The sequence below is a fragment of the Xiphophorus maculatus genome, chromosome 11, assembly GCF_002775205.1.
Source record: "Xiphophorus maculatus strain JP 163 A chromosome 11, X_maculatus-5.0-male, whole genome shotgun sequence".
NCBI lineage: Eukaryota > Metazoa > Chordata > Actinopteri > Cyprinodontiformes > Poeciliidae > Xiphophorus > Xiphophorus maculatus.
The window spans coordinates 18270567-18289887 of NC_036453.1; the positions used below are offsets into that span (position 1 = coordinate 18270567).

Below are 19321 nucleotides of genomic sequence, written 5' to 3' on the forward strand. Positions count from 1 at the left end.
ATACTGTCATGTTATGGGGGTGAACTGTCTTTCTGCCAGGGAAACCTCATTGGTCCCAAACAGCCCCTCCTTGGTTATTCATGAGTCTGACAGTGATGTCTTCTGCCTCAGCATGTTCTCTCCTCCCCTTTACCCAATACACGGAGGCCACTCCACCCTTTGCTTAATATTCATACCCGTGTCTATAAAATGCTCATCCTCAGCCTGCGGTGTTGGCTGCTTCTCTAGTTGCGTCTCTGAGCTTAGTTTGTCGTTTACATCTCTACCCACCTCAGAGAGCTGAGCTGCCAACATGTCCAAGCCTCTGTCCGACCACGACAGGAAGAAACAGATTTCAGTGAGGGGTCTTGCCGGCGTCGAGAACATCACAGATCTGAAGCAGAACTTCAACAGACATCTCCACTTCACGCTGGTGAAGGACAGGAATGTCGCCACCAAAAGGGATTACTACTTTGCTCTCGCCCACACGGTGCGAGACCACTTGGTGGGCAGGTGGATCAGAACCCAGCAGCACTACTATGAGAAAGATCCCAAAGTAAGTCACGCTCAGAGCAGCACTAAATGTAAGCCAATATGTTCATATTCCAATTTATAAAAAAATAAACAGTAAGAGTTCAAAAGCAAAGACACTTCTCTAACTATTATGAGAAAAAGGGAGTGAAAGATTGTTTTTGTGAGATGAAATTAAAATACCTACACCTATATCATGAACAATGATCACAATCATTATGTGCAAATATTTTGGATTTTAACATTTTTATTTAACAGTGGTGTCACTGATGGGATCCAAAAAGGCAATGGCACCCCCGAGAAAAAAAGCCACACCCACCAATGTTGCTCTCCCTGATCAAGTCTATTACATTAATTAAAGGAGTCACAGTGCAAGCTTCATTAAATGGCATAATTTATTTATTTATTTGACCTTGTGGTCAGGCAGTTTATCTTGATTCCTGGTTTATTATGCTGGTACTCATTCAGCATGATAAAAACACAGAAATTCTGGTGTAGCTCTTGGTTCTGGTGTGCCACCCTCAAAGTCTGCCCATCAGTTAATTTAAAAAAACAACGTTGAAGTTTTTAAATTGCATAATTTTCTAAAAGATATTTAGTGCTACAAGTATTTGTACTCAAGTTTCTAAATTATTTAATGCAAGGTCTAAATAAATTAAAAGTAATCAGTAAATGCTTTAAAAAAGGTGGGAAATCTTTAGTTGACTCCAATTTTGTGCCCAGTGTCAGAGAAGGCAAAAGTCAAAAGGCAGCTTTGGGGCCCTACCTACACAAAGCAGGCTTTGATTACAAACAAACACAAATTGCAGTGGAGTCATACTTACTTTGCTAAATACTGGCCCTGTTTGGACCATTGCTACAAGAAAAGACTAAACATGCATAATAAACATTATCCCCTAATCAGCCTTGACTCATACCTAAAATATCACCATATCTTATATTGTATAAAAACATTAATTTGTGGTGGCGCAGGGGGGTTAGCACGCCCCACGTTTGGAGGCCTTAGTCCTCAACGCGGACGTCGCGGGTTTGACTCCCGGTCCCGACGACCTTTACCGCATGTCCTCCCCCCTCTCCTCACCCTCCTTCCTGTCTGCCTACTGTACAAAAAAATACGAGCCACTAGCGCCGCAAAAACTCTTCGGAGAAAAAACAGAAAAAAAAAAACCAAAACATTAATTTGTAAAAAATGTCACAGTATTTGATTAAAATTAACAGTCATGCCATACTTAGGCTGTAACAATTGTGTTAAGTCTAGCACCACTGAACATGCCACCAGCTTTACTGCTGCTTACCGTCGCATACAGCAACAAATATTGCTTGTACTGTACAGTAATACAACAATGAGAACTCTCTGGTGTAATTTAAAACGCCCATATCCTGTTTCTTGTACAGTACAGATTTTAGATTTTACCGGCCTGAAAGCAGTGATGCACTAGTATTTATTTTATATAAATATTACATAATTGTATTATAATAGCATGTTAGTTTATCATCAGTATTTTTGTGGAGTTTTTGGTTACCAACAGCCCAGCCAGGGTATTGTGTGTTTAGCCAAAACAAAACATTGCCTTTATATAGATAAAACAATAAATAAGAATACATTATTATTGTATGACCAAATACAGTAAGGAACTTAACTGTGTTGTACTGAAGGTAAATTATATGAACTCTTCCTCTGAGCCCAGGATAGTAATACCAAGCACAGTTTTAACATACTGATGCCAATGTATGGCAGCCATGACATTTAGACTTCTTTGGGGTAGGGGTTCTTAGCACTCTGCTAGTATGCCCCCATTGCTTATAGTGTGTTGAAACACTAAACTCACCCATGACCTTCTGTTCCTGTCCCGTCTGACCACCAACACGTACTCCTCCTCCTCCTTGCTTAGGTCGTGTGAGTGTGTGAGATCCAAGGCCGCCCGAAACCTGCTTGTTGTAATGCAGTTACGTTAAAGCTTTATGCCAACAGCCACTCAGTCATTAAGCAGCAGCTACAGCTGGGAATCTTAGAGGAACTATAAGGCTGTGGTTCACTTGAACAGAACAATAAAACTGCAAGCTGCAACACATTTGCACTTAGAAATGTCAGCTGGAACCGTATGTAATTACAGGCGGAGGGTTGAGAAGGAGGGTAAAAGTCAGCTCCATCTCCTCTTACGTTGTGTGATAATATGTTCTTTGGAGGCTCATTAATAAACCTACTGAACAAAGCTGGAAGAGGGAACCCGCTTTTCAACAACACTTGCTGAGGCAATGCTTTCAAGAAAGATCCTGGTGATTGTATGAAAACGTTTGCTCAGAGGTCAGTGGGCTACAACAGCACAATCAGAAGCAGAGTGGCATGTTGGGGTTGAGCTCTGAACGGAATGGTCGAAGGTGAATAACATGCTGGTCTAACTGGAAAGCATAGGGAGGAAGGTCATCCAAGCTAAACTAAGGTGTGGACCTCCGTGATCCATTCTCTTAATACTGATTGCATTCTTGGAAAAAACAGGGTGATCAGTAGAGTAAATTAAGTAAAATGGGATAGGAACGTGCTGTTATATATAATTTAATGAATCCTCAGCACCACTCAAAATGGAGCCCCTGTCATTTCCCCTCACCATCGTTTTTAAACATCTATCTGTACCGTCTCTGTCTACCAGGACTTGAACTCCACAATTAAAGGTTATCAGGTTCTGGCTGACCTTTACAACGACCTCTACAGGAGCTATTTTTTACCGGGCCCAAAATGTTGGATGTTATGTAATACCCAAAGCAATCTGTTCCCCTAGTCCCCTCCCTCGCTCTCTACCCGCTCCCCTCCCTAGTCCTCCTCCTTCTCTCCTCTGCCTGTGTGTGCCCTTCCATGTCAGAGGAAAGGGGGGGAAAAAACAACAACATCTAAATGGCAAAGGCTAAACACTGTCTCAGGTGGCACATTTATAAGCGCTCCCAACCATGAAACTAAATCATGAAACTTGAAGTTTTTTTTTTTGTTTGTTTGTTTTTTCAAGAAAGGTGTGGGCGTTATTTTGACATTTGGCATATGATTTCTCAGGTTTATAGTTTCAGTGCCAAATACAGAAACTCTTAAAAGGGTGCAAACCCCTGTTCAAAAGTGAGAGGTAAGAAAATTAGACTTTGATAAAGGATTTAAAAACCTTATTCCACGAATAAAGTCAGTGACATATCCTGCACAGTTAAACTAAAAACGACTTTATTAGAGGAAATATATAAAAATAAAGAGCAGCAATATTCTGGCTTTATTAGTATGCACACCCTTGAGCTAATGTTTTGTTTGAGCTCCTTTTAAATCAGTTTCAGAATTGAGTTCACAACTATAATATTTCAAGGATCTTTGGGTTAACCTGAAATAAAGATAAGCTGCACAAGTAAGATTTTCTTGATGTCATTCTTTCCCATCATTACAGTGCAAAAAATGGTAAACAAATAATAATCATTTTACATCATTTAGCATTTTACATATGCCAACAATGTAGAAAGTTACCAATAATTTCATCTATGGATTGAGAGGAATATCATAGAAACTGAACCTTTTCAGCAACTGCTTAAAAGAATGAGCTTGTAGTGGTCAGGGAGGCAGCCAAGGGTCAGAGAGCAACACTGAAGGAGAATTTATTTCAAGCATGAACTAGTTGTATTCTACATATGACAACAATGTTCTGCATTCTCCGTGTGTCTAGACTAATAAGTGGGGTATTAAAATAATATTATTCCTTCAAAGAAACCATCCAGGCCTGGTTAAAATCTCTTAAACCAGAGGTCTTCTGGTTCAGGCCTCAATGTCCAGTGCCCTGCAGGTTTTAGATGAGTTCACGGTCCAACACGGCCGAATGGCTGAATCACCGCCTCCATGCACTTGAGTTCTCCAGAGTCCTACTAATGATCTCATTATTTGACTGAGGTGTGTTAAAGCAGAAACACATCAAAAACTTGCAGGACACTGGGCCTCCAGGCCTGGATTTGAAGATCAATGTTAAAGCCTTCTAGGAGAATGTGTTAAGGTCTGATGAATTCAAGCATCACTGAGAGTTCAAGCATGCATAAGACGTCCAAAAAGAAACCTGGCAGTCGGTATCTTTTATAAAAATATGTTTGTTACATATTTGGTCAAACTGTCAGTATGTCATGACTGTATAACATGAAACAGATAATCTGGGAAAAACAACAAGTTCTTCTCCTTCCTGCTTGTGGTCCTACTGCCATCAATATAGCACTCGATCAGAAACAACCCATCAGAGCCAGGAGGAAGTTCTCAGCACTGTTAATCACGCTAGTGTATGTACTGGTCAAGATTGCCGGTTTACTGCAGCTGTGCTAATTGCGGAGAAACAACTTACTGTTTCAGAAAAAAACTATCTTCCGCCATCATCATGGCCATGATAACTAGCCTGTGCATTCACAGGAGGGAAAAGAAGGAAAGGAGCTGTAGCGCAACAGAGATCGAGAAGGAGGGTGTGAGCAGTGTGTACACGAGCTTGATTGACAGTGCTAAAGTCCTACTCCTGCTTCTGATTGGTTGTTTTTGACCGAGTGGTGTATTTCTGCCGATGGCAGTAGAAACACAGGGAGAAGGCAGAGGAGCTTAATTTTTCACATGACACTATCAGGATATAATAGCAGTTGTAATGAATATGCAACTTTTTTGCATACACACAATGCAGCTTTAATGATTTTTTAAATTAAAAAAAAAAAAAAAAATTCAAGAATTTTTCTTTTTACCAAGGATTGCAATTGCGCAGAGAACTTTGTCAAATTAGACAAAGGAAAAATATTACTAATTTGAGATGTAAACCAAATAGTTGCCTCAAGTTGCCCTAGTAAAATATCAGGTTAAGTTGTGCACACATATTTAATCAGTCAATTGCACTAATATTATAATTAATGTGTTTTTCCTCTGACATTACATGGCGAATTCTGTTGATGGAGAATACGTTGAAACAATGCTAAATTTTCTTCCTCTCATTTGCTTATGGCATGTAGACCCGGCATTTTAACAAGAATGTGTGAACCTTTGAGAACCACCACTACCATCCATCCAGCTGGGAGGAGCTTTCACCGTTATAACAGTGGCACAAATGAAACCTCTTAACGCCTTTTTATTCATTTGTTCAGTTTATTGAAGGTGACAGGATTTCGTCTTTCTTTGTGTCCAATCTGCAGCGTGTGTACTACATCTCTCTGGAGTTCTACATGGGCCGCACGCTCCAAAACACCATGGTGAACCTCGCACTGGAGAACGCCTGTGACGAGGCCATGTACCAGGTGAGACAAAGCAGCTTAATTTAATCCTCTTATGAGAGTGAAATTCTGTTTCCAAAGAGTGCATAAAGGAGCAGCTTCCCCCAAATCCCCTCTTCTTTTGTCCATTCTGTGTAGTTGGGTTTGGACATGGAGGACTTGGAGGACATGGAGGAAGATGCTGGCTTGGGTAACGGAGGCCTGGGACGTCTTGCTGGTACGTCTTTTATTTTGTTGCACTTTGCATGAGATGAAAATTATCACTCTTGTTTTCTATGAATACATTCTTACATGCTTTTGTTTGTTTAGCCTGTTTCCTGGACTCAATGGCTTCATTGGGCCTGGCTGCGTATGGTTACGGCATTCGCTATGAATTTGGCATTTTTAACCAAAGAATCGTCAATGGATGGCAGGTATAGAAAAAAAAGTGAATGTTAATACAGTGTTTTGCAAAAATATTGTGTTCATTCCTCTTAACCGAGCCCTGGGGGAAATGTGGGGAAATCTGTTAACAGGACAATTCATAGTCATGGCGTCCGTCGTGCTCTTTATAACGATTCGCAAAATTGTTGAAAGAAAGCTAGAAAAAATGTACCATATGCAATTTGGCACAAACCATCTGGGTAACGTGTTTAAGAAGAGGTTCTGGGCATATGAGATGAAAATGTGACTTTTAAACAGTTTCGCAGCTCACCCTTTACCGTGTCATTAATAAAACATGGTACTGTTTAACTGTGGGTATAATATTCATGTCTAATTTCTTGCTACCGTATCTCCTACAATCATAAAAAATACGCAAAACCTTAATGTTGAAACATTGGATGATATCAAAAGTTCAAGGAGTAAGAATAATTTATAAGGCACTGCAATTAGCAGTACCGGTAATTCTTTTTTTTTTTTTAACCATAAATCGCATGGAAGATTAATTTTTTTCTGTGATCTTACTCGTGCATTTGTCCTGTCTGTCACTTGTCAGGTGGAGGAGGCCGATGACTGGCTGCGTTATGGCAACCCTTGGGAGAAGGCTCGACCGGAGTACATGCGTCCAGTTCATTTCTATGGCAGAACTGAGCATCAGCCTGACGGTGTGAAATGGGTGGACACCCAGGTGAAAATATAATCTGAAGTAGCAAAGATTAAATCTTGTTCAGATGGGACACTACTGACATGCAATACTTCTGTCCCTTCATGCACTGATAGGTTGTGTTGGCTCTGCCATATGACACGCCTGTACCTGGCTACAGAAACAACGTTGTGAACACCATGAGGCTGTGGTCTGCGAAGGCTCCTTGCGAGTTTAACCTCAAAGACTGTACGTGTCTGACATTAGTGACACTTTTTAATACATTCTCTAATTCCAGATCTTGCTTAAACCAATAAGTTTGTGTTTTATTTTCTCTTCATAGTCAATGTTGGTGGCTACATTCAGGCTGTTTTGGACAGGAACTTGGCTGAGAACATCTCCCGTGTCCTTTACCCCAATGATAATGTAAGAAAAACTATATTACCTTCTAATCCACAAGAACTGGAGCCACTGACCCAACATTTAGGACACTGTGTGTTTTTCTAACACATTTGTAAATATGGACATTTAATACCAATTTAATAGAAAATCCTATTTTTTTGCCCATTTAAAATGGTGAGAAATAGAGTACTTAAATGAAGTTATTGCTGTTTAAACCCCAGACATTAAGTCTATTGTGGCTCCAACTGTTGAAGAGGGAGGGAAACCTTAAGAGCTGCCTGAAGCCTTAAAAAAAGATTGTAAAACCTTTTGTGTCTGGTAAGGGATTTTAGAAAGTCTCTAAAGAGTCTGAAATTACTCATTCCACTGGACTGAAAGTAGTCTACACAACGGTAACTTTCGACAGTAAACATGCCACGGTCTGGCCATCCAGGAAAGCTCGTTCAACCGACTGCAAAATACTGAATGTCCCCCATAACCTTTTCTCACCAAACCTACAACAGGCCCTTATTAATATTTAAGTGCATGTCTGTACAGTCAGAAAGAGACTGCACAAGTTGAAATTTCAAGGCAGGTTTGCAAGGATGTTCTGCTCTCCTTGAACAAAAAAGAAAACTGAAGATGAGGGCCACATTGAAGTTTGCCGCAGAAAATGTAAAGAAAATGTTTCAACAGATGAGTCTGAAATTTAAATAGTTGGACACTAAGAGAGAGGACCAGTTTGGGATGAAAAATAAAACATTTCCAGCATAAAACCTCACCTCACCACGTGGTAAGCATGGATAATGTGATGACTTCCTGAAAGCGGAGTTTCAGAAAGAGCAGGAGTTTTTAAAGAGACAGAGGCCCAATTTCAAGGTGTTAAATTATAAAGTCGAATATATTTTAAGTCATATTTGTAATATAAAGCATTTTTATAAGAATTGGAGGTAACATAGTTACTTGATTGTGATATAAAATGCCTGGAAAATATATAATACTGTTCCTTTAATTAATAACCTAATGTTTATTTTGGTTTTTGTTTGCATGGAATCAAATCACGGAATACAGGTTTGTCTTCTGATTTTTCCCTGCACAGTATATTTGGTGAGAAGATAAGAAAGTGTGGCTGTTGTGTGATTAACCTGGAGACAGGAGCCACCTGACATGACAATGAATGTGTTTTGTCTTCAGTTCAATCACAGTCCCCTGTCCAAGGAGTTTTCTGGTGTCTTTTAGACCTGACTTAAGGCCTGACCTCTGCTTTCTGAAAGCCCAAGAATAAGGATTTACTCCAGGAGACAGACATCTAGTTTGAGCTATAAGTCAGGAAGAGCTTAGAAATTTATGTCTGTGCAAGTGAGAGCAGATGTTGGGATGGGTAGCCACTGCAGCTGTGAAATTACAAATGTTTAGTGAACTGAAACAGAGCTTTTTGCAGCACTATAGACACCGTGTTCCAAATTATTATGCAAATTGGATCTAAGTCTCATAAAGATAAAATTTTTTGTTGTGCTATTAAATTTATAGATGGTATTGTGTGTCAGGGCTCTTTGAATCACTATAATTAATTTCAGAGAGCTGGCTGATTAGTTTGTCTGGTGAGCTCAATTAAAGGAAATCTACTTAAGAACATTATTACATTATTAAGCAGGCCACAGATTTCAAGCAATATGGGAAAGAGAAAGGATCTCTGATGACGAAAATCATCAGCTAGTGTAGTGCCGTATGACAAGGTATGAAAACATTAGATATTTAACGAAAACTGTAGCATTATTGTACTGTGAAGAAATTTGTGGCTGATTCAAAACAAAGATGGGTTTGGGCAGATTAAGGCAAAATGAGGAAGGTTTCTGTTAGACAAATTTATCGGATTAAGAGAGCAGCTGCTAAAATGCCCTTAAAAGTAGCAAACAGTTATATGTAGCTGCTGATGCCTCTGGAACCTCAAGGTGGAGGATCCTCCAGAGGCTAGTGGTGCACGAACCTACTATTCAGCCATCCCTAACCAGAGCTCACAAGCAGAAACAGTCACAGTGGACCCAGCCGTACATGAAGATTAATTTTCAAACAGACTTGTTCACTGATGACTGCTGTGCAACCCTGGATGGTCCAGAGGGACTCAGTAGTGGATTGGTGGTGGACGGCCACCACGTCCCAACGCGGCTGTGACGTCAGCAAGGAGGTGGTGGAGTCATTTTTTGGGCTGAATTCATGGGGAGAGAATCATTGGTCGAACCCTTCAGAGTCCCTGAAGGTGTGAAAATGACCTCAGCAAAGTATATGGACTTTCTGACTGATCACTTTCTTTCATGGTTCAAAAAGAAGAGCCGTACCTTCAGTAGCAAAATCATCTTCATGCATGACAATGCACCATTTCATGCTGCAAGGAATACAACTGTGTCATTGGCTGCTATGGGCATAAAAGGGGAGAAACTCATGGTGTGGTCACCATCCTCCTCTGACCTCTGACCTATTGAGAACCTTTGGAGTTTCCTCAAGCAGAAGACCTGAGGGTGGAATGCAGTTCATATCAAAACAGCAGCTCTGGGAAGGTATTCTGACATCCTGCAAAGAAATTCAAGCAGAAACTTTCCACAAACTCACAAATTCAATGGATGCAAGAATTGTGCAGGTGATATCAAAGAAGGGATCCTATGTTAACATGTAACTTGGTCTATTAAGATATCTTTGATTGAAATATCTTTTGATTTTAGTACATGTGACCACTTAATGCTGCACATTCAAAGAATGACCGTTTGCAGTTCTTTATAATCCATAAGATGTCGAGAAAATCTGCTATCCATAATAATTTGGAGCAGTGCATTTTGAGTTTTTTATTTTTGAAAAAAATACTGTTCTCATGGGGAGCTTTGTTCAGTAAAATTAGATTTATACTGCAATAATAACTGTAACAATATGAGACCTGAAAATTATACTGACCGTCATTTGCATTGACCATTTAGGAAAATCTGAGAAAACATCACCTGCTTAATAATTTGGAACACAGTGTACTTTTTGGATTAAGATGTAACAATATTTGTATATATGTATTATCAGGATGTCTTTTTAGTCTGAAAATACCTGTCAGTGGTTGAAAACCAATTGAAACTGAGGCAGTGGTTCACCTTCCATCAGAACAACGGTAGACATTTGGACAAAGCTACAGTGAAAAGGTTTAGATCGAATCTGACTGAGCTTGAGATATTTTGAAAGCAAGTTTGGCTAAAAAAAAGTCTGTGTAGATGTGCAAAACTAGAAGATACACACATCAAAAGATATGCAGTTTTTACTGTGACAACATCTGGTTCTACAAAATATTTGCTTGATGGGTGATATGTGTGTGTGGGTGTGCGGGGGTGCATGTGTTTATGTATATGGGGAAGGACGGAGGATATAAATGCCTGCCACACTTTTTTATTTTTAATATAAACAAAACATTGACGGCTTTTGAAACATCAAAGCTTATGGTCATGAATTATTGTTTGTGACTCAAGGAACACTATTCCAGACACAAGCTGCTGATATCAGCCTTCTTTGTTTAGCCTGGCTGTGTGGCAACATTCATTGACGCTCAGAAAATGAGTGAGGTACTACTTTATTTAGAGTAGAGGTACTGCACTTCTGCGTTGAAAGGAGTCAGCAGAGATATTTATGGATATCTGATCTGGAAGCCTTCTGAGCATATTGAAAATGTTTGCTGTAGGCACTATATATTCCTTATGACCTGAGAACGTATTGGGACTCATTAGAATGGACTAGTGGAGAAAGATGTCTGGGTGTGGATGAATGGATGTGAAACCATCTACTGAACTGTAAAAAAAAAATTAACTCACACTATTGTAGATCTACAAAAGATAAGAGCACAACAGCAGCAACAAACTTGTGCAAATACCTAATTGACTTTTAGTCAATGCCTTGATTATAATTATGCAAAAAAAAAACATGATTTGAATGAAAGTACCCATTTAATGAATAAAAATAACTGAAATTTGACTTCAGAACGAAACGGTGTCTTTGTGTCCAGTTCTTTGAAGGGAAGGAGCTCCGTCTGAAGCAGGAATACTTTGTGGTGTCTGCCACCCTGCAGGACATCATCCGTCGCTTCAAGGTCTCAAAGTTTGGCTCCAGGGAGGTCGCTCGCACAGACTTCAGCAAACTGCCTGACAAGGTACAGTGGGAAAACTTGACAGAGTCACTTCTGTCAAATGTCTGCATGAAAAACTTTCTATCAGTGTGTTGAGCCGATATTGTAGTTGTTTATTGATCATTTTAAGTTGGCATGAACAGCACCTGCGATGTTTTTTACGTTTGTTACTGGCATTTTGTGCATGTTCTACATTGACCAAATATTCTGCACATGCAGGTTGCAATCCAGCTAAATGACACCCACCCTGCAATGGCTATTCCGGAGCTGATGAGGGTTCTTGTTGATAATGAAAAACTCTCTTGGGAATCGGTAAATGTCCCGTTTTCTTTATCTTCCTAAAGCTCTTCACAGGTACCAGGCACAAGTATATCTTAGTAGTACAAAGTTACAAAGCAGTAAATCAATAAAAAGGTAAATTATTCAATTCATAAGACTGGAAATAATAAATTACGAACAGAATGATGTGTGTCTGTTTGTGTTGGTAATGGCTTACACAGAGGGTGAGACCCAAAAGTGTATTACTAAAGAAACAGTGGGCCTATTAATGGAAAATTTAGTGAAAGGAAAACTGTGGCTCAAAAAGTACATAAACTACAGAGATTATTGCCACTATGACAGAGAATGGGAAAGTGTACATTTCATTAAAGAATTTGAAGGAGATTTACAAGATGTGAATTGAGACTGGAATTAGTTCCTCATGGTGTGCATAATTTGAAATTACTTTGGATGTGTTTTTTCTGGTCGAAATTTTTGTGTAAAAAATGCTTTTTTTAATTAGTTCTAATATTTTAAAAAAATCTATTAAGCAGAATTTTGGGGTATTTTTTAAAAATTTGAATATTAATTAAAAAAAGCCGGAAAACATGTTTGAAACACATCACTTTGTGAAACTCAGATATTAATCTAAAATATGAGTTTCACTCTTTAAATTGAATTACTAAAACAACATATAATTTTGATTACATTGTAAATGATTGGGAAAACCCTGTATCATCATATCATTCAAGAAACTATATGATTTTATTGATATTAGACATGCCCTGCGACAGACTGGCGACCTGTCCAGGGTGTACCTCTTGCCCGGAATGTTAGCTGGAGATAGACACCAGCACCTCCTGACCCCTCTAAGGGACAGAAAATGGATGGATGGATGGATGGATGGATGGATGGATGGATGGATGGATGGATGGATGGATGGATGGATGGATGGATGGATGGATGGATGGATGGATGGATGGATGGATGGATGGATGGATGGATGGATGGGTGATATTAAACAAAACAAAGATGTTTAACTATTGCTTCCTGTGGCTGATGTTCAGGCCTGGGACATATGTGTTAGGACCTGTGCCTACACCAACCACACAGTCCTTCCTGAAGCTCTGGAGCGCTGGCCAGTAGACCTGTTTTCCCATCTGCTGCCCCGTCACCTGGAAATCGTCTTTGAGATCAACCGACGCCACCTGGAGGTTGGTGCTGCAAACTGCAACATCTGTACAGACAGCAGTGTTGCATCCAAAACCCTATTTCAGTGTATGGTGGAATAAGACTATTGCTTAATCTTCACAGAGTATACTCAGCATGGTTGAAAATAAAATGATGACGAAATTAAATTATATCTAATCTCTTACATTAACAATTAACAATAACAAGATTAGAAAACAATTAAATGAGAATTTATTTAACACACAAAGTGCAGCAATGACTTTCAGTGCCAAAAACGTTATTTTAAAGATGAATATCTTTCAGAATGTGAAAGCACAAAAAAAAAAAAAAAAAAAAAAAATAGATGTATCTTGAGTTTTATTTTCAACATCTGTCAGAAAAAACTCCCACATCTCTTCTGAAACAAGACAAAGATATTTCTGACATGAAGTGGTGGGCAGAGCTGCACAATAAAAAAAAGAGAAAGCTTTCATGTGAAAGCTTTCATCTACTGTCACACTGATGGAAATGGTCATGATGCTGCTAACTTGTAGTTTAAATGTATGGTGTGACCTGTTGTGTATAGACAACGACCAGCTTTGATGTAACAAGCAAAAGATGTGTTTGTAATTCTTTCTAAAATTAGGCATTCCTTTTGATTTTGCAGAAAGTTGCCGCCGCATTTCCAGGAGATGTTGATCGTCTTCGTCGGATGTCGCTGATTGAGGAAGAAGGGCAGAAGAGGATTAACATGGCCCATTTGTGCATAGTTGGTTCTCACGCTGTCAATGGTGTGGCCAGAATCCACTCTGATATCCTGAAAGCTACAATGTAAGTAGCCAAAAACGTTTTACCAGGAATTAAATTAGAACTACAGTCCCTTGAAAAAGCATACATCCCTGTTTTACTTACTTTCTCATTTAATCATATCAGAGCAAACAACAACATTTTATGTTTTGGGATTTTTTTGTGATACAGCAACAGAAAGCAGGATGTAATCTTAGAAGTAGAAAAAGACGCAAGCAGGGTGGGCAGCTTTGTTTATCTTCATTCACCTTCTCACTTCATTCACACTATCTCCACATGAAACATGGTGGTGGCAGCTGTTTAGATTTGATGCGATCAACAGAGGTAAATATGGGACAGTATTTTAAGGCTGCATTTCAGGCAGCAAAACACTTCAGATTAGGATGAATTTTAGTCACTACCAAGAAAAAGAATACTGCTGAGAAACAACAGAATAGTTAAAAAATAAATAAATAAAGTAAACAGACGGCCCCAGTCTGATCTGACAAATCTGAGCTGTTTTGCAAATAATGAGAGAGAACCTTCAAGGTGTCCTGAATGCTTTAAGGACTTCTATTGTAAATTATATAATAACATAATGAATGTCAAGCAGCTGTGTGCAGATATATCTAAAGTTTTCTTTTCCCGCCAGCTTTAAGGATTTCTATGAAATGGAGCCACACAAGTTCCAAAACAAGACCAATGGCATCACCCCTCGCCGCTGGCTGGTCATGTGCAACCCCGGGCTGGCAGAGATCATTGCTGAGGTCAGCTGCGCTCAGACGGCATAAACAAAACCAAGCTCATATTTAGGTCATCTGGCAGAATGAACCACTTCACAGTATGGGCTGACTTGGTGTCGTTTTGTTGCTCATCAGAGAATTGGGGAGGACTTCATTCGTGATCTGGACCAGCTGCAGCGTCTCCGGGATTTTGTGAATGATGAGGCATTTATTCGGGATGTTGCCAAAGTGAAACAGGTGAATAATGGACTATTTAGCTGTATGTGCTTGAGTTTGTGATTCATTAACTGTTCACTAACCCAGCAAAAATAAAATTTAAAAACCAAATACTTCCCTCACCTTAGTAGCAACATTCCTTGGGGTTCACAGCATGGTTAATTAGCAGCACAAAAATAGAGCATACTGCTGATCTTGGTTTCTTTTTCAGCAGCTTTGTGAAAGAAAATAGGCTTTTGCAAGATTTCACATATATTGTATGTCTTCACTTTTTAAGTTCACACAATGCTTTCAATGTTGCCTTAAATCTAATTACAGTGCCTTGATAATGTTATTATATCCCCTAACCATTTGCACATTTTGTCCCAGTGGTTAATTGATTTCACTAATATGATTCTGATAAATGTGCTATTGGTTTGTTTTCAGTGTATTTGACTCAGTGCTTTGTGTATCCTCCTTTTGATGAAGTTACAGCTGCTGATCTTTGAGGAATCTCTCTGCTGGGTTTTCACCTCTAGAGACTGAAGTTGTTGCCCATTAGCTCAATCTCAGTCAGATTAGATGGAAAGCATGTCTGGACATTAATGTTCAGTTCTTGCCACAGCTAGATTTTGGTCTGCATTTTGAATATTCTAACTTCAGAATATACTTTGGTCCAAATCATTCCATTGCAGCTCTGGCTGCCCGTTAAGAGTCATTGTTCTGCTTTCTCACGTCGTTTTTTTCCCCCAGGATTGATTTGTATTTACCTTCACCCATCTTTCTATAAACTGTGGTCAGCTTCTCTATCCTGAAGGTCACAGCAACAATGGATGCCTTCTCTCTTCTGTCAAAGATGTTTGTGGGGTGCACAATGAATTGATGTCATGTTGCTCCTCCAGTATTACCACAGATCTTTTAGTTGGTTTATCACATAAAATCCCTATAAAAGTATTTAAAGCTTGTGGTTGGATTCTGACAACATATAAAAATGTTTGTGTAGTCACAGGCTGTTAACACCAAAATTATGTCCTTCACACATAGAAACAGCTACTGGCTTTTTAAGTACAAATATAATTCCCAGGCATTCCCAAGCTCCATCTGGATATCTCTCCTCTATACATCACAGGCGTGTCCCAGTTTCATTACTTCTAACTCTCTGTGTAATTAAAAAGCAATTATAATGAATACATCCTTGGCCCCTGGCCCACCCAGGCTGTGACAGCCAGCAATCAGCGTAGAGAGGTGACATGACACTTTATGAGTTTTCATTGGCATTTTTCCCGCGTTTGTGTTTCGCGTATTGTTTGTCTCCGGTAATTGCTTTAACCGCCTTTGCATAATGAATCTGTTCACAGTGGCAGACACTGAAGTACGTTTTTTTTTTCTTTACAAACAAAAACAAATGCTTCGATCCTGTAGGAGAACAAGCTGAAGTTCGCTGTGCACTTGGAGGAGCACTACAAGGTGAAGATCAATCCCAACTCCATGTTTGACGTCCAAGTGAAGAGAATCCACGAATACAAGAGACAGCTGCTCAACTGCCTCCACATCATCACTTACTACAACCGTAAGTCCTCATTTAGCTGCCTCTGGCTCTACATCTACTTTATTATGTAAAATCTTCCACTGTTGAGGTCCTTTAGCGCTTTGTATTTTTTCCTGTAACAACTTTTGAGATTTCTGGTGTCTATTATCAGTTATCCAGGACGTAAAACATATAAAGTGATTAAATAGAATTTGTCTTTTGTTTTTTGGAGTCCTTCTACCTCCCATTCAAAAGGGTCCTTCATTTCAGTATTTGTGTTGGAGTTACAGTTGACTCCCAGTTACTTGTGGTTCAGTATTCATGGGTTTTTCAGTGGAAGATAACTCCAAATTACTCACAGATTTTTTTCATTAGGTATATCTAAAAGATTCTGAAGGGAGTGCAACTTGGAAAGCTGAAACACCTAACTACACTGCTACTCGACATGCTTGGATACTAATTGTCCCTTATTAAATTAAACCATAACCTGAAAACTGCTTTTATATTTATAATTACTTTATACATTAATCTTCTCAGTAGAGTTAGGATACCCTTTAAACGTTTTTACTGTGTTGGACAGCTGTACTTTTTAATAGTCAGGATTTAGATGGTTCCTTCCAGCTCATCCATTCAGTTTACAACCTTCACAGAGATTTATTTACATAATAAATTCAGGTTTGTTTTTTTGTACTGTTTTGTAGTTTTAGGTTGTTAAGTTACTTTTGTTGCAATTCCTACTAGGCATTAAGAGAGAGCCAAACAAGCAGTGGACTCCAAGAACAGTCATGATTGGAGGAAAGGTTTGTATTAAAATTAAAAAAAAATATTACACTTTGACAAGATATGTGACCAGATCTTTAACTGAAGTCAACTTGCAGGCTGCTCCTGGATACCACACAGCCAAGATGATCATTCGTCTGATTACAGCAATTGGCGAGGTCATCAACCACGATCCTGTCGTCGGAGATCGCCTGAAGGTAATCTTTTTGGAGAACTACAGAGTCACACTGGCAGAGAAAGGTAAGAAACCACTCTATGCCGAGAGGAAAAGACTTATATGAAGCGCTTACTGCAGAGATCAACATTCTTCTTTTGCCATCTTGCAGCTATCCCAGCATCAGACTTGTCAGAGCAGATCTCCACAGCTGGCACTGAGGCCTCCGGCACCGGGAACATGAAGTTCATGCTTAACGGAGCCCTGACCATTGGCACCATGGATGGAGCTAACGTTGAGATGGCAGAGGAAGCTGGGGAAGACAATATTTTCATCTTTGGCATGAGGGTAGATGACGTTGATGCACTCGACAAGAAGGGGTAAGGAGTGAACCACACCTTCCGTCTTTCATGTGCAATCAAGAGGACAGGAAAATCTTTTACTGGCTCTGAAAAATGTTAGAATTCCTTATAGGACGACTTAGACGGAGTACAGAGAGGTTTATCCTTTTCTTTTTACTTGTGCCATCGGAGTATCATTATCAGATCCATTTGGGGAAATACCTCCGAGAGAGGCCAACTGTCAAGACCTTTTAAAATCACCGCAGTGAGCTCCACAAGCTCTGACAGTCCAGCTGCTCTGAGCTGTTTCACTGGTTTTAATAATAATCTTTTCCTTTTCCTTTGCTCAAAGACTGTTTTTTCCTAGCATAGTAAGAGTTTTGTATATTAAAAGGAGGGACTGTAAAGAACACAGAGCTGTTTTGTAGTTGCACCGATGAAAGAGCTTGTTACCACAGCGATAAGCTTGTGCTTTAGTCAATGTTTTTCATTTTTGTTTTTCATCCTGCTTAGATACCATGCTGAGGAGTATTACAACCGACTGCCTGAGCTGAAACAGGCCATTGACCAGATCGCCGGTGGCTTCTTCAGCCCAAAGCAGCCAGACCTGTTTAAGGAAATCGTCAACATGCTGATGCATCACGACAGGTACAAACAATCTAGTGTTTGTGTATATTTAAATATATAGATATTGATGAACATATATATGTGTGCAGAAGGTCTTAGTGGACTCTAGCAAGTGTGTACAAATAGGACCATTATTGACGAACAGGCTTTCTGGTTGTGCAGGTGGTAGAGCAAACTGGATCAGGCCTTGATGAATTTCTATTGTTTGTCAGGTCTGACTAGTCTAAGCATTTTAAAGAAAATAATTTAATAAAAGTTGGCATTGACTCTAGGAATTTGGAATCAGACATCAAGATGTCAGATCTCTGATCTCTGTAGCCTTAGCTTTGTATTGTCTACATTTCATTCATTAAGTTTTTCATGTTTTCCTCTCAGGTTCAAGGTCTTTGCTGACTATGAAGACTACATTAAATGCCAGGAGAAAGTCAATGCTTTGTACAAGGTATAAATTCAAAATAAATCATTATTTCTAACTGTCTTGCTTAGGATTAGTCCTGTTAGTGTACTGTTAGTGTAGTCTTAATAGGGGGAAACAAAAGTGACTGCTTCTATTGCTTACTTGTTATTTTCATCTTATAACAGAACCCTAAGGAATGGACCAAGAAGGTGATTTACAACATTGCTGGATGTGGCAAGTTCTCCAGTGACCGCACCATTGCCCAGTACGCGCGTGAGATCTGGGGCATGGAGCCCACGCTTGAGAAACTGCCTGCCCCTGATGATAAGCAATAAACTCTTCTTATGACAGCCAACACACACACACTTTCACACCTAGGCTCCAACACCTGAAACCGGTATTGTTGACTCTGTAATGTCAGGCAAGAAGCCCCCACAAGCTTGCATCCACAGCACATTCAAACCTCAAAAAGTTTACCTTTCTCCTTACCTTCATTATTACTAATCCAGGTAACATAATGGCAAAGGAAAACTGTTTCTTTGGAGATGTAGGAGTTGATATGTATCTGAAGTAAAGTGGATTGAAAGAGCTTTGTGGTGGGCTTTGTACATTTTTTTGGTGATATTTTTTATTATTATTAAAACGTTTCTGTTATATATCCATTCAGATTCATTCTAAATAAAATGTGTTTTAACAACTTTCCTTTCTGAGACTTTATTTACCTAACACACTATTGTTGGGCCACGTGGACTTCATTATAGGTTTTAGACATTATTTTCCACCTTAAATGTTATGTTTAATATATATTTTGGGATATAATCACATTTGTTTCAGAAAAGTAACTACAGAGAAAATGTCTACTAGATAAAAATCATGTAACGAGTAAGCATTATTTTATGTATTTCTATGCAAATCTGACTAATAAATAGAAGCATTGTGCTTTTTTTATTTTGAAATTCACCTAACCTGTTGGATGAAAAGGGTGATGCTGTGC

General features: G+C 39.2%; 1 protein-coding gene across 1 annotated transcript; it reads left to right on the forward strand.

Moving 5' to 3' along the window:
• The first annotated feature begins 204 nt into the window (after window positions 1–204).
• On the forward strand, window positions 205–19029 carry LOC102230208 (glycogen phosphorylase, muscle form). Its single transcript, XM_005805823.2, has 20 exons — window positions 205–535; window positions 5680–5781; window positions 5896–5974; window positions 6067–6170; window positions 6734–6865; window positions 6958–7069; window positions 7164–7246; window positions 11229–11372; window positions 11568–11660; window positions 12674–12820; window positions 13444–13607; window positions 14215–14329; window positions 14441–14542; window positions 15923–16070; window positions 16770–16828; window positions 16907–17048; window positions 17135–17342; window positions 17817–17951; window positions 18306–18372; window positions 18513–19029. Exons 1-20 carry the CDS (start codon window positions 293–295, stop codon window positions 18660–18662), a joined length of 2529 nt encoding a protein of 842 aa, XP_005805880.1. The 5' UTR covers window positions 205–292; the 3' UTR covers window positions 18663–19029.
• Window positions 19030–19321: the final 292 nt, after the last annotated feature.